Raw genomic sequence first — 14945 nt, forward strand, 5'->3', positions numbered from 1 at the left:
CAATAAAATAAGCCAACTATAGGCAGTAAAACCTTACATTCACTGAGCCATTTATTAGGATCCAGCATCAGGTACTGTTTGGTCACTTCCAGCTCCCTCATTAACCACTCGTACTTGGCCTTGACCTCTGCAATTCGCTGCTGCCGGTGCTCCAAGATTTTCAGTTTAGCGTTGAAGCAAATCACCTGCTGCTCAATAAGATATATGAAGGGGAGAGTCAAGGGAGGGGTGTGTGAAATAAAGGCCAGATTAGATCTTCCCCAGCCAAATTAACTTTAATTTGGTAGCAACAATCACAGAAACTCAGGAAATGAAGCAAAAAATTAAAGAAATAGGCCTTTGACAATGAAGGGTTCATTGGTTATTGTGGTCTTTTCAAAGGCAGATGACTTGTTAAAATATATTATTCAAATACATTGTACTCCGCAATACATTTCATTAGATGCTCTGGTTGTTATGTCACTGCAAAAAGATGATTGCTTTAGGAAAAGTGGAAAACTCAACTTTGAGGCTGCAACTCAGAGGGGCTGAGCTAGAAGTTAGATGTTCCCAACTCCTTATTTCCTTCACAGAAGTAATATAGGCATTTGTAGGAATATTCAGTGGTTATGACAAATGTACTCAGCCAATCAAACATCACCTTTTCTTCCTTGCAAATATACCACCTGATCAGTGTTTTGTCATGGCTGGTATTTAAAATCAGAAATGAACTAATCGGGGAGAAAACAGCCCAGGGAGGGGTGGAGGTGTTTATGCAAGGGAACAATAGAGATGCCTTATGTGCCTTTTCCTCCTGCTGGCCAATCCTTCTTGTAAGTATCTGCTTTCATAATCCTATTATCTTAGATGTGGGGTTGGGACCATCCATGAGTCAACAAAATGTTTACTTCTGCTATGAAACCTCTTACTTCAGAATGCACCTATTGAGTAAATGCTGTACTACAAGGTAAGAGATCGTGCTGCAAGACTCACAATTTTATTTTATATAAACTGCCTGTAGAGCAGGAATAGCCAACGTGGTACCCTCCAGATGTTCTTGTACTCAGTTCCATCATCCTTGGCCAATGGCCATGCTATTTGGGGGCTGATGAATGTTTGATTCAGAGGGTGTTATTGCTGGTCACCCTTGTTGTAGAGTTCAGGCCATGTGTGCACTTTGACACTCCTGGCTCTAAAGAATGGAAACCCAGCAACTCAGCCTTTTGCCTACACAGCTGGCCATCTCGTCAATGGTTTGAATTGCCCGGGAAATTCACAGTTCTCAGACCAGAGACTTCTCATGCGTACCTTTGTGCAGAGCTCTCCTCTCTGCAAAGGTATTCAATTCTCTTCAGTGGGAGTCACAGCTCTATGCATATATGAATCTGCACATGGGGCTATTTGCTCTGATGAAGAGAACTGGAGCATGAGGAAGCTCTCTGTGTACAGAAGTAGACATGGATATGTGGTTTGGGAACCTCAAATTTCATCTAGGATTGTAGTTGCTGTGTGAATGCCAGAATTATTGGATTTTTGTATAGATTCTCTTTTGGAGGTGTGAATTTGGCCAGGTATTCCATCTCTGTGAGAATTACATTTCTGTCTATTCTATTGGGTTTATTCATTTGCTTCAACCACCCCTACCTCCGCCCCAAGTGAACTGCTGGACAGAAACCCACATATATGATGAACAAGTTATAGTAAGATTGAATCAACATCTTCCGAGTTAAAGATCAGAAATAAATTAGGAATGCCTCACATTGTTGTCCCCCATGCGCCGTCGTTGGAGCCGCTCCACATCATCAATCTCATAGACTTTGATCTCAAAGGGCTCCCCCATTCCTCTCTGGGAACTTCTCAGAGGTCCATCTACCCAGCGTACTGCTGGGCTGGCAGGTTTCCTTATAGGAGATGTTGTGTCAAGGGATAAAGCTGGGATGAGTCTCCGTCTCTGAGAACCTAATCAAGGTCACAGTTATAAGGTTTTGTTATCAAAGGACAAAACTCTCATTCTTCTCTTCAAACAAGAGTTTACAACATGCCAGGAAACAAGACTGAGGAAAGCTGCCTCTTAGCTCTGAACATTACCATCAAATATACAATAATACTGCAGTCCACAAGTGCTGACACATCTGTAATGTATCACTAAATTTATTTATTGCAAAATTCTAGTGTTGTTTAGCACAGCATAATCTCACTTAGCATCCAGTCAGGATCCGTCTCTGGTCTGAGCAATGAGCTGCTTGCCTTCACCTTGCCCCACTCTCAACAACTCAGGAACTGGGTCTGATAATTAAGAGTGAACAAATCTTCAGAGTATACATGATTCTGACAAAGAGACACAATGGGACAGAAGGGAGGTGAGGAAGTGCCTCAGGTAGCAAAATGTCTTGAGCCAATCATGGGTGGAAAGGGAAGCAAACCTAGCAGGTGCAGACCCCATCTCTCCCTCCACACTCAGTGCTTTGATAAACCCATGCAGACCTAAACATGTTTAACCCAGCACCACTCATGGTGTCCTAGAACCCCTCTTGTGGCATCTCAGACTGACTTACAGTCATAAACCACGAGCAGAAAGAGAACTATAATCTTTTGACAGATTGTTCCTTAAAAAAAAAAAAGTAGCATTTTTCACTGCATTTACCAAACAAGAGAACAACACCCTTTCACAATATTGTCCACCATACGAATCGCCACATGATCCCACCTACAGTTAAGGCCAGAATTCACTTTGCTACTGCTTTTTAAATGTTTCTTATTGTATCAGGGGACTTTTGTTTTTCCTATTGATCATTTTGTCCAATACACTCAGGAACTGCTAGCCTTAGAATGACATGAAGGATTTTCTCAGGAAGGGAAGAATAGGAAGATGGCTAGCTAAGACTGGTGGAGGGGGACAGGTCCAACCCACTTCTCCTCACAAAAGATCCACCCATTTCTATTATCTCCTCTTCTGGAAACAAACTCATATTTCACCTCCTGCTAAAGATCCAGTATTTTGCCTCTGTGAACTTGACTGACCAGAATCCTGTGTTTGTGTTATTTGGATCCTCCCATTTTGAACTACATTTGCAACTGGTTGTTCATGTTGCTGTAAACAATGAACAACAGTGTGAGGGGAAATGAGAAAAAACATTCCTCTCCTACCTGTAGAACAACAAGCAGAGAAACAATTCTCTCTTACTTGCAGAGAAGGTGATTTGAAACTCAATCTATTTTAAATAGGCATTGATTAATGAGCTGGTTATTAGTCTGGATACAGAAGGTATAGGGTGACTTAAGAGGAATTCCTGCTGTCCCAGAGTCCCTCTATTTAATCTCTGTGGTTTATCTGATTTCACTTGAGATGGGTTGTGTAAGAAAATATATCTATACAGTAGTGTTTTATGGTGAGTGCCACCAAGGTTTCATGATACCACAGAAAGGAAAGACTTAACTGGTTCAAACAGCAAATGCACATACTCTATAGTGCTGAGCATGAACCAAATATACTTCTATATCTATATAAAACACACAGTGGACATCTGCTCTACAGCAAGCAGAGAGCAATGGGAGTTTTGGCAAGGTTATTGTCCATCTGTCTGTCTATCCATACACATATGCGCTTCCCAGCAAAACTCACCCTTATATCTGTATTTCTTTTGCGAACTGAAAATGAGTGAATCCCTCTTTATACAGTCTAACTGAATCAACTGCCAATTTCAGAAGGACAATTTTATTTTATCATGCTGTTAAGAATAGCATGCATTGCACCTGCTTCCGAGAGGATCAAGTAATTTGTTTTTTAAGGTTCAGTTGCATTGGTTGTGAAAAGTCTAGCAAGACAAGAAACCTGGGTAACTTTAAAACAACAATGGACAACATGTGATAATATTCAGTTACACCACAGGGGTAATGCCACAGCTATGGCTCAGCTATAGGGTGCAAACTACATGACCACAATAAAAAGTTACAATAAAAAGACAAGGAAGGGGTTGGATATGCAACCACATTGTATAAGATTATGCATGGTAAGTTGAAAGCAGATACAGTGGTACCTCGGGTTACAAACACTTCAGGTTACAGGCTCCACGAACCTGGAAGGATGAGAACAGAATTCGTGCAGTGGTGGCGCAGCGGCACATTAGCTAAAGTGGTACCTCAGGTTAAGAATGGTTTCAGGTTAAGAACAGACCTCCGGAACGAATTAAGTTTGTAACCAGAGGTACCACTGTAGAAGTTTTTTTCTCCCTTTCTTATAATACTTGGAGTCATCCAACCCTGAACTACTAAGGACACACAAAAGGAAGTACTTCTTTTAAAAAGGATTAGGCATATTAATGGTGAACAGGACTATCAATGGCTCCAATCCACTGCTAGAGGCAGCATGCCTTTGAATTCCAGTTGCTAGGAATGACAAGAGGGGAGAGTTCTACTTGTAGGATTCCCATAGGCATCTGAACAGGAAGAGCGGAACTAGACGGGCCATTGGCCTGATCCAGCAGGCTCTTCTTATGTGTCTCATAAAGAAACAACAACTTGTATACATCTTTGATTCAGTTTTATAGTATTTCTACTTTATGACCCATCCTGATGCCTTTTTCTATGGGCAAAGGTAATTGTAAACAACCATAGTCATGAATCCAAACCTTCCCTCATAAAGGGGGAGTGGAGTAATTTGATTCTACCCCGAAAGAGTCAGAATCATATTGCAACAGGTTATGGTACAGCATTTAAAGCCCTGCTACATGAATAAGAACATCTGAGTGCTGACCTTGACTTGAGCTTGGTAACATGGCTGATAGTTGAAGTCCTTGTAGGTGCAGACAGGATAGCAACAGCCAATGAAGAAATGTGATAATCATAAGGAATTGGTGTAAAGTGTAAGATTAGAATAACATGGCCATATCCCCATATATATATTTATATGGATAGCATATCATTTTCTAATTAATCAAGGGGACTCAAGATACGGAGTCATGGAATCGTGAGACAAACAGCATATGATAGCTAAAAGCAGATATGAATTTACAACATGAGGAGCAAACCAGGGCATATAGGAACATGCTTGGGCAAGAGTTTTAAATAGAAAGTTGATGCATAGAAGGGTGGCTTGTTTTTTGTAAGGACAGTGTGGCAAATGTCTAAATGAGGAATCTAAGGGTGGGACAAAAAGGGACGCGGGTGGCGCTGTGGGTAAAACCTCAGCGCCTAGGACTTGCCGATCACATGGTCGGCGGTTCGAATCCCCGCAGTGGGGTGCGCTCCCGTCGTTCAGTCCCAGCACCTGCCAACCTAGCAGTTCGAAAGCACCCCTAAGTGCAAGTAGATAAATAGGGACCACTTACTGGTGGGAAGGTAAACGGCGTTTCCGTGTGCTGCACTGGCTCGCCAGATGCAGCTTTGTCACGCTGGCCACTTGACCTGGAAGTGTCTCTGGACAGCGCTGGCCCCCGGCCTCTTAAGTGAGATGGGCGCACAACCCTAGAGTCTGTCAAGACTGGCCCGTAAGGGCAGGGGTACCTTTACCTTAAGGGTGGGACACAGTGTACTGTGTTAGGGGTCCAGATTTGCTGATCAGAATGGAACAGCAAGACAAGTAACTGGGTGTGAGATTATCACCAAACAGCAAAGATCTGGGGAGCCAATTGGAAAGGGACACCCAAAGTGGGATGGAGACAAAGAAAGAGGATAAAAGGCTATGATCAGATAGATGCAAGAGTGTGAAAAGTATTTGTATGTGTTGGCCATTTTCTGTTATTTTTTTACTTGCTCTCTATTCTGTTCTCAGACTCCAATGAACTCCAGGTTTGCATCTGCAAGCAGGATCGTAGCATCCCTGTTGGGGAGAACTGGAGTATCTCATGAAATAAAACTTTTGCAATATGCCTATTTTCTCTAGACTGGCCGATAATGTGGACAATTCTTTTATTGTTCATGTATTCGGTGTGACATAAATGCATTATTTGAGACTAGGGAGGCAGCACTGAACATCATTTCACATGGGGGAAACTGAGTAAAATCTCCATTAAAAAACCCCCCACATTTTTATCTGCCATTATTTTATCAGTTGTTTAATTGTACCAAGCAATGCTTTCCGCCATCACCCGCAACCTCTCCCATAACCGCCCTGTGTTCCCTGGTCTAGCGTCATTAGTTTTGAGGCTGATCATTTAGAGTCTGTAAATGAGCAGTACTGGTGCAATGTCAGGAGGCAGCCCCTCATTGAGCATGGCAGATTGACAAGTAAATTGGGAGAAGTCCCAGAGAAGATGTAGGTCACAGCAGACAGTGTCCAACAGCTACACATCTCTAGCCAGCCATTGAATAGCAACACGCCTCCTCACCCCCATGCTTATCTTCACTGGGGCTGGATTTCAACACACTGTTGCTATGCCAGTTGTCTAATGCTATTGTGTATGGAGATGATTCCGAGCTGGTTATTGTCCAAGGCATGCCTTAAAAAAAATGAATTAGCTCAGTCCCTTTCCCAGCTTTCCTGAAAGAGAAGGGGTAGGGTCCAGACAAGCTAGTGGCAATTGTGTTCCTGTAAGCGAATTCCTAGCCAGCCAAGTTAGCAGGTTTTATTTACAAGTAGTCTAATGGTGTCCAACTCAATCATGCATGTTCCACAGAGCCTTCAACATGCACAATAGCCCACTGCTACTTCCTCTATTAAATCATTCCTATATTCATGCGGTCGAAAGCTCAGTGCCAGCACGTGGTAGTCAAGCGTGTAAAAAATGATTACTCGGATCCCTTTCAACACAGATTTGCTGCATGAAATGGCCTGGCTGTGACCTGGGAAAATCAATGCTGTTGTTTTTAATGAACAAAAAAAAATTGTGATTGGGGCCCATTTCACCATCTCTGCTTTCCAGTCAGCAGTTAAGTGTTTAAAAGGGTCACCAAACACACACACAGCAGCTCCTTTTGCTACTGTGAACATCACCAGTAAGATTAAGAAATAACTTTTATGTATGAATTGCCATCACTATTGCAATCATCAAAGCAAGTATGTGAGATGCTGCTTTGAAATGCGACTAAGTTTTTTTTGAACCAAACACCGCAACTGCAATCCAACACAAGAGTTTAGTGTGTGTAGCCACACTTCAATCTCTGGTGCCTTGCAGCTCATCTGAAACTGGGAGTGAATTCTGGCACTTTTGGATGCAAAGAGAAATGATCTGCTTGTTTGTTTCTTCATTTTTGACAGCATGTTTTCTTACGGCATATTTTTTGGCATTAGAGCTAAAGGTCTTTAGTGTTTCACAGTTTCTGTTCAGATAATGTTGGAAGAGAAAGTTTTTCCTGTGCAATGTGTGGAACTGCTTTTAGTTTTTCATTTCGATTTTATATTTAATCTGCGTAAGAATGTGTGTATTTGATATTCCATTATTAAAATGCACAAAGCAGGGAGGTGAAATTGGAAGGAATCAAAAGACCTCTTGGTCCAACCCTGCCTACCTTCCCCTTTCCACACCTCATTGCAAGGCTGAATAGTCTGTGTTTCAGCTGCAATGGTCATGCAATCCAGATCAGAGTGTTGTGGAAGCATTGCAGTCAGGGGGATGGTGGAGACTCCAAATACGACACTTATTAGTCTGCTTGTAGTAACTCATTATCAAGAAGCCAACAGATGAAACTGAAGGCAGCCCTGTTTAGGGAAGTTTTTATGACTGATGTTTTAATGTATTTTTAATCTTTTGTTGGAAGGTGCCCTGAGTGGCTGGGGAAACCCAGCCAGATGAGTGGGGTATGTATGTATGTATGTATGTATGTATGTATGTATGTATAAATAAATAAATAAATAAATAAAACAATAACAATAATAATACTATTATTAAAGTTTGGGTGGAATGGATCTTTTCAATTTGGGGTGGATGGCAACACTTAAAGACAACAGCTACAAAACACATTTGTTAGTATAACTATCTCCACATTCTATGCATAACTATTTTAGAAATTATTTTGTTGCTTCCAGTGACCCTGATATTGATAGATTCCAGCTTTCTCAGAAGATGCAATACCTCCCTCTACATTCATTCTTAAATAAACCTGGATTGATATTACAACTTATTTTCAAATATCCATTTTTGAATTTGAATCCTCTGTTTTTACAAATGACACTGTCCAGCATCCTGTTCTCACAGTGACCAACCAGATGCCTGAGAGAAGCCATAAGTGGAACATGAGTGTAACAGGCCTCTCTCCAGCTGTGGTATCGAACATCTGGTATTTCAGCCACACCCAACACGCTCCCCTTTGGGCACCACATAGGCCAGCTCTTTGGGAGAAACTGGCATTGTCAAGAGAGGTAAGTCTGGCCAATGAAGACTGTGCATGCACGAAGGAGCTGCAGAATGTGGAGCAATCGTTGGGAAAGAAAGAGGAAGGAGGAGCCTGAAATGCCCTGCTTGGAGGAAAAGGCTGGCCGGAATTCTGTACAGAAGCCTCCCTTTTAGGAGGGCAGATACACGCCAACACTTTCTTGCAGGTTCCACTTGTCTGGTTTAATTTCATTTCCTGAGCCCTCTTCTGCTTTCTACGAGCCACACTGAATTGAACAGGTCTCTCTTTCTAAGAATGTGGTCTTTGCTGCTATGTGACATGCAAGATCAGCTGAGGCCACGTTAAGCCCTACTAACCAAATCTCAGGAACCAATAGCTAGATTTTCTCTCCCAAAGCAGCCAACCATATAAGCTATTATATGCTCCAATATCCCTGTGCTTGATCTCCCTTCCAAGTGCTCCAGCCCAGCCCTTGCCAGCAGGCAGGCAGCCAGGAGCAAATTACATTGGGGCCCTTTGTCCATCGGTAACAAGCTGCTCTCTAAAAGATTGACCATGAAGCCCCATTCTTTAAAAAGAAAAAAAAAGAAATACCCAAGCCATACTGATTCTGCTGTATTGAGCTCGGTCTTGTGTACTTTGCACATTTTCAGTTCCGAGCTTGTTGCTTTACTGAAAAGCAAAAGCCTTAAAAATGAAAGTGCGCACAGGCAATTTTCAAACCTATGCAGCCCCATGCTCCTAATGAAGGGAAATGGATTCTCCCTTGAACCAGTATTGCAGTCAATAATTAGTCATAGTTTCAGGCAGACCCAAGAACCCTTTTGATCTAGCTAACTATATATAAAAAGGGACCTCAGCCTGTTTTATACAAACCAAATAAAGTTGCAGGGAGGGGAGTTGCCTATGGAAGATCTTCCTTAGAAAACCTCATCCTGTTGCAAATGATACCCAGTCTGTGCTCGAGGGCTTGCTATGGATTAGAAACGCCACAGGGGGACAAGAACTGGAAGCCGATAAATAGCATGTATGAAAAAGCCAATGCATCTGTGAAGATTGTTTGAGAGCTTAAGTGTATGTCTGAGAGCTGTTGTATAATGTAAATCTAATCACAGGTTTGCCTTCTGTGGCCTTCTTATATTCTTTAGCTTCCAAAGACTCATGAGCTCATAGCATTGCACCTGGGGAAAAATGGATATTCAGACTAAGGCTACAATCCTATGTACACTCCCCAGGTCTTAGTCACACTGAACTTTTGAAGGGTAATGAACAGAATTGCATTGCAAGAGAGTCAAATTCACCTCTGAAAGAGCATTGTAATACAGTGGACCCTCGAGTTATGTACCACTCTGGATACGTAACTTTCGGGTTGCGAACATGGCAAACCAGGAAGTGTATACTTCCAGGTTTTGCCACGCACGCATGCGCAGAAGCGGCGCCTCCAGTTACGGACTTTTCAGGTTAAGTAAGGACCCCGGAACGAATTTTATTTGTATCCCGAGGGTCCACTGTAGCTCATTCTCATGCCCGTTTGGATTGGCTACGATTTAAAAATGAACACGATATTTAAAACAATTACCCAACTGCCAATGACCTAACAGCTCGTGATCTTAACGTATTTAGCTCTCATGTCATTTTTTAAAAAAAGAGATGGTGTGTGAGAGAGGGCTGCCTTCACCTTGGCAGCAGCAGAAACAGTTCTGAAGTGAGGGAATCAGACCCTCATATGCCTAAGTGCCCCTTGGCCCCACCCTGGTGGAATAATCTGACTGTGGATGATCAGTCTCAATGTGTTGTTATCAATTTTCAGTTGGTTATGAATTCCATTTGTATGAATGTGGTTATTATTAGAAGTCACCTTTAAAAAAAAAATATGGTAGAAAGTGGCATATGCCTCAAATAAAATAAAAATAAGCCATGGTATCTAGACCACAGCCTAACCTCATTATCGGAAAAAGCATGATTCTGGCATAGACCTAGTTTCCAGAAAAGTGATAGCACTGGATTATCCTTCAGCATAGCATCCCTAATTTTAAAATGGCAAGGAATGATCTAGCCAAAGTAAAGACCTTTTGAGTTCTGTACTGTTTTCAAGGACAAAGGGTGAGTGAGAGAAGCATGTACAACCTATTTTGGGGGAGGGCTATTGGGTTGTTGTTTTTATTTTGATTATGTATTTTATGGTTTTATATTTTGATTTTATTCTATGAACCGCCCTGAGACCTCTAGGTATAAAGGTAAATACAGGACCCCTGACCATTAGGTCCAGTCGTGACCGACTCTGGGGTTGCGGCGCTCATCTCGCTTTACTGGCTGAGGGAGCCGGAGTACAGCTTCCAGGTCATGTGGCCAGCATGACTAAGCCACTTCTGGTGAACCAGAGCAGCGCACGGAAACGCCGTTTACCTTTCCGCCAGAGCAGTACCTATTTATCTACTTGCACTTTGACGTGCTTTCAAACTGCTAGGTTGGCAGGAGCAGGGACTGAGCAATGGTAGCTCACCCCATTGCGGGGATTCAAACCACTGACCTTCTGATCGGCAAGTCCTAGGCTCTGTGGTTTAACCCACAGCACCACCTGCATCCCCCTCAAGGTACAGGGCAGTATATAAACTCAATTAACAACAACAACAACAACAACTCCAACTGAAATCAATGGGACATGAATGTCTTCAACTGCCTGGGCCATGTCCACAATTAGTACATTCATTGCCTTTCCCACCATCTGCTATGTTAAACCTGGCGTACACCAACCTTTGTCAACCTGGTGCCTTCCACATTTTTTTACTACGACTCCCATCAGCCTCAGCCAGCACTGACTGGGGCTGATGGGTTATAATCCAAAATATCTGGAGGGCACGAGGTTGGTGAAGGCTGGTGAGACAAATCACCTTATAGCTTGCAGAAGCCAGCATTGTTGCACAGGCCATACTGGGGCTTCTTTACAATGGCTCACACTTTTAAGTCAGGATAAATGTAATTGTTTCCAATGAACTGTTTGTGACCAGCCTATTATATGTGTTTGTCTTGCCTCCTTGGTTAAGCTATCTTGTTGCTATTTAATCACACCTTCTTATTTGGACAAAAAGTGGCCATGGTGCCCATTCACTCTTAGAGGGCAGAGGTTAACAGGAGGGAGGAGGAAACCAGAGAATAAATAGCTGCACAGATGCTAGGAGGTAGTGAGGGAGGAAAGATCTGTCAGAAAAAGACAATTATAAAAAGGCACTAGGCTGCTCTAAAATGGCAATGGCATTAGGATATGTGTGGTCCAGTTAACAGAGTCCAAGGCCAAACAACCAGGAACAGCTGAAATCTAAATTGTGAGCTTGACTCTTAATTTCCTTTCAGCCCAGTCCTAGTAATGTTTATGCAGATGGAAGTCCTGTGGAGCGCAATAGAGATTAGAGTTCCCTCTATCTCTGCTCACTTTCTGTCTTCTGCAATGAAGCAGCAATATTGCACAGAAGGAGGAATTAGATGGCAAACAAGTCTGAAGCCCATACAAAATGAAAATGGATGATCAAGGGTTAAACGTTATTTACTGCATCTGAATCCTGGACCTGCCATGAATTGTCCTTTCATCCTTCCAGCACAGTGAGTGGATAATACCAGGGTTCAGCAGCAAATAATGGAAGGTTTAGACCTAATGTTAATAAAGCACTAAGAAAAGTCAACACATAGTTATGGTAGGTGGAAGTTGGTGACTAACAGGAGGATGTGTTTGTATTTGCCTGTATGTATGATTAAACACTATGTGTTTGTTTAGGCTATGTAACGATCAGGTAGCTGCAAGCAGTTTCCTGTGCTTATGAAATTTAGAACCTGAAATTTAAGCAGGACTAAAACTGAAAGGTAAATTGCTCTTGTCTTTCAAAACCTGTTGTGTACCCTTTGATGCTCAGGTTCTAAAACCGTTACTTAAGTATATAGAAGTACTGTAATGCACTTAAGGAAAACCAAAAGAAAACAAGATCTCAATCTCCAGGAGGCAGGGAGAAGAGAGAAATCTGTCTCTTCGGTGTGTGAGAACTTCAAAAGCAATCGTGAAACCTCACAAGACTGCTGGCGATTTTCTTAAAAGTCTTTGTGGCCTCTCTAAAAGGGGTTTTCTGTTGATTCATGTTGATCACGCCTGACAGCTAGCATTTCCGTTAATAATAATCATAAATAAACCAGACAAGGTCACCTGACCTGAAATGAGCATATCTACAGCACCATATCCATTATAGCAGTGTGTGTCCATGACAGCAAATCAGGAAGGGTCCAGTGCTCTTGACACCATAGTTTAAAATAATAGGAAATGCCTTGGGTTCTTTGAGATAGATATGTATATTTAAATCGCAATGGCAATCTTTTATACATGGAAAAGGATTAAGGGAAGGAGATCTGCCTTTAAGAGGGTAAAAAACTGAAGCAAGACTATTCTTGTCCATAAATTAATGCTAGCAGATTTCCCCATTCCACTCCAGTTTGAGCCTGGCCCACTGCTGCAGTCATAATCTTATGTTTATGTCCTCATAAATCTATTGACATGTAAAAGATTGTGCTTCCATCCAATATAGAATTATGACTTTATTGCTGGGGGGTGGGAATTCAATGAGAAAACATGCTATAAAAAGTGGAAGGCTTTATTTATTGACAATTGTTTAATGAGGGAAAAAGATATTTGCATTGACTTTTTTCTTTTTTTTAAGGAATGACAAGGTGTTTAAATATGACCTGTTACTTCCAGGCTTATTTAGAAATGGGTACAATCCATTAAAAATGGTGTTCTGATAAAATAGATGCATCCAAGCTCAAAATTAATCTTTAACCCCTCCCTCTTCCATTACACATTCCCTGCTTTGCACGGTTTAGTAAAGGTGAGCTGCACACTTTGTGCCGAAGGTCAATGGATTCAAGATCTATCAGGGCAACAGGGCAAGTCATTCCCATCGAGTGTGTCTGAGTGCTGGAAGGGAGCTCAAGGGTCAAGCTGTCCCAACACCTGCATGATGCCAGGATTTTCTAGATCTAAACCATCCCTGACAGATGCTTATTCAGCCTCTTCTGAAAAAGAGGTGGATCCTGTACTATAACAGGAGAAATGTAACTAAAGTGTGCCAAGGATCAAATATATAACCAGAGTATGCCAGCCTTGTAACAGAGCAAGTCCCATCCCTTTCTTGAGGAAGGATTTGAGAACATGCTCAGAACAAACATGACTCTACCATCTTGGCGATAGTAAACAAATCCTTTTTTGATAGGCCACATACCTTTTAGACCAGCCATGGCCAATAGAGTTCATTTGCAATTATAGGAAAGTAGGGCCTCCCATGAAGTGAGCTAGAACTGGAAAGTATATATTCCCCTCACCTATGAAGCCATTTCACAAGGTCAGGCAAAAATCAGCTCCATTTGATGTAGGTTAAAATTCTCCTTGCTACTCATCCTGCTATACTTTGGTCATTAATATGGGTGCTAGCTTTGTATTCTAGGATTGTCAGCACACTGAGAGCAAGGGGTAAAGGGTGGGATGGCTTCTGTCTTGTGTGATCCACTTTTGCTTCACTGATTAATGAATGGGTCTCAGCTGGCACATTTGAAGAATATTATTTTACACTCAAAGTGGCAGAAGAATGTCTATGGCAAATGATGTTTGATTCATAATGCGCCTGAGCATTAGAAACACATATTCTGAACCTGTAATTACAAATTAAGGAGTAATTGCTGGATCAGCCTGAGGCCCATCTAGTTCATTATAAGAATCTAGGTGGTCTACAAGAAATTAACCAATAGTCCACTGCTGGAATGTGATCTCTCTTTTGCCTTGATGGATCAGTGGTCCAGAGGAAAAAGACTGGATGGCCTTTCCACCTATGCAGCCCTTCTAGTGGAACATCTACTTCATTTCTTGTCAATCCATCCATGGGTAATGCTGAAAGGTGGGATTGGATCACTAGCAAAACCCAACAAATAGCTGAGAAGAGTGTGTAGCCAATTGGGATCAGAGGGAAGGGAAAGAGTAAAGTTGAGTTTCAGTCTTTCCATTGAACAGGGACATGTAGCATATCTTCCCATGGCTGGGCTCCCAGCAACATCTAGAATGTCACATAACCCCCACTCCAGATCTTTGTAGTCAATACTATTGGAAGAGTCAGTATGGTATAATGGAGAGAGAGAGTTGGACATTTTCCATTATACTACAGAGGTGTTTCTATGACTTGGGACTAGAGCCATAGGTTGAATTCCTGCCATGGAAGTTTTGGGTGAACATAAGGTTGTTATGAAGATAAAATGACTCATCTCCCACATACTGTCCTAAGCTGTTTATCCCCTGAGGAAGAGGATAAACATGTGATAAATAAAACAAATAAGACAGTAGGTAAGAAAATGTCCTCTACAGAACCTGCTTTTCTCATTAAAACACATTCATTGGTAAGAACAAACAGGAAGAACGCATTCTAAAAAGGACACTGGGCTGGGTTGTTGACTATAAGGCAGAAATGACAAAAATAAAACAAAGCCCTAAGATAGGCTAGTGATGGAAATTGGAAATAGTTATGTCTTTTTGAGAATTATTCTTGATGGTAGTCTTGAAAGAGTAATATTCTCATGCTCTAGTTCAAGTGCTTTGAGTCTTTGCTTTGGGCACAGAACAGTAATTTCCATCTGTACAGGTGAAGCAAAGTCTAGACAATTGAAGAATGGAC

The 14945-nt window shown here is 41.9% G+C and overlaps 1 protein-coding gene across 6 annotated transcripts in view; it reads right to left on the reverse strand.

The window, feature by feature from the left end:
• The window catches only part of KIF26B (kinesin family member 26B), a 271678-nt gene that overhangs the window by 3346 nt on the left and 253387 nt on the right, over window positions 1–14945 (reverse strand). For all 6 annotated transcript variants that reach the window (XM_082214955.1, XM_082214954.1, XM_082214957.1 and 3 more), the window contains 2 exons: window positions 1739–1938; window positions 38–188 (listed from right to left, as the gene is read on the reverse strand). In XM_082214955.1, coding sequence (XP_082071081.1) covers window positions 38–188; window positions 1739–1938 — 351 coding nt within the window. The remainder of the gene's footprint in view (window positions 1–37; window positions 189–1738; window positions 1939–14945) is intronic.

This window comes from Podarcis vaucheri (genome assembly GCF_965113315.1).
Source record: "Podarcis vaucheri genome assembly, chromosome: 3".
Classification (NCBI taxonomy): domain Eukaryota; kingdom Metazoa; phylum Chordata; class Lepidosauria; order Squamata; family Lacertidae; genus Podarcis; species Podarcis vaucheri.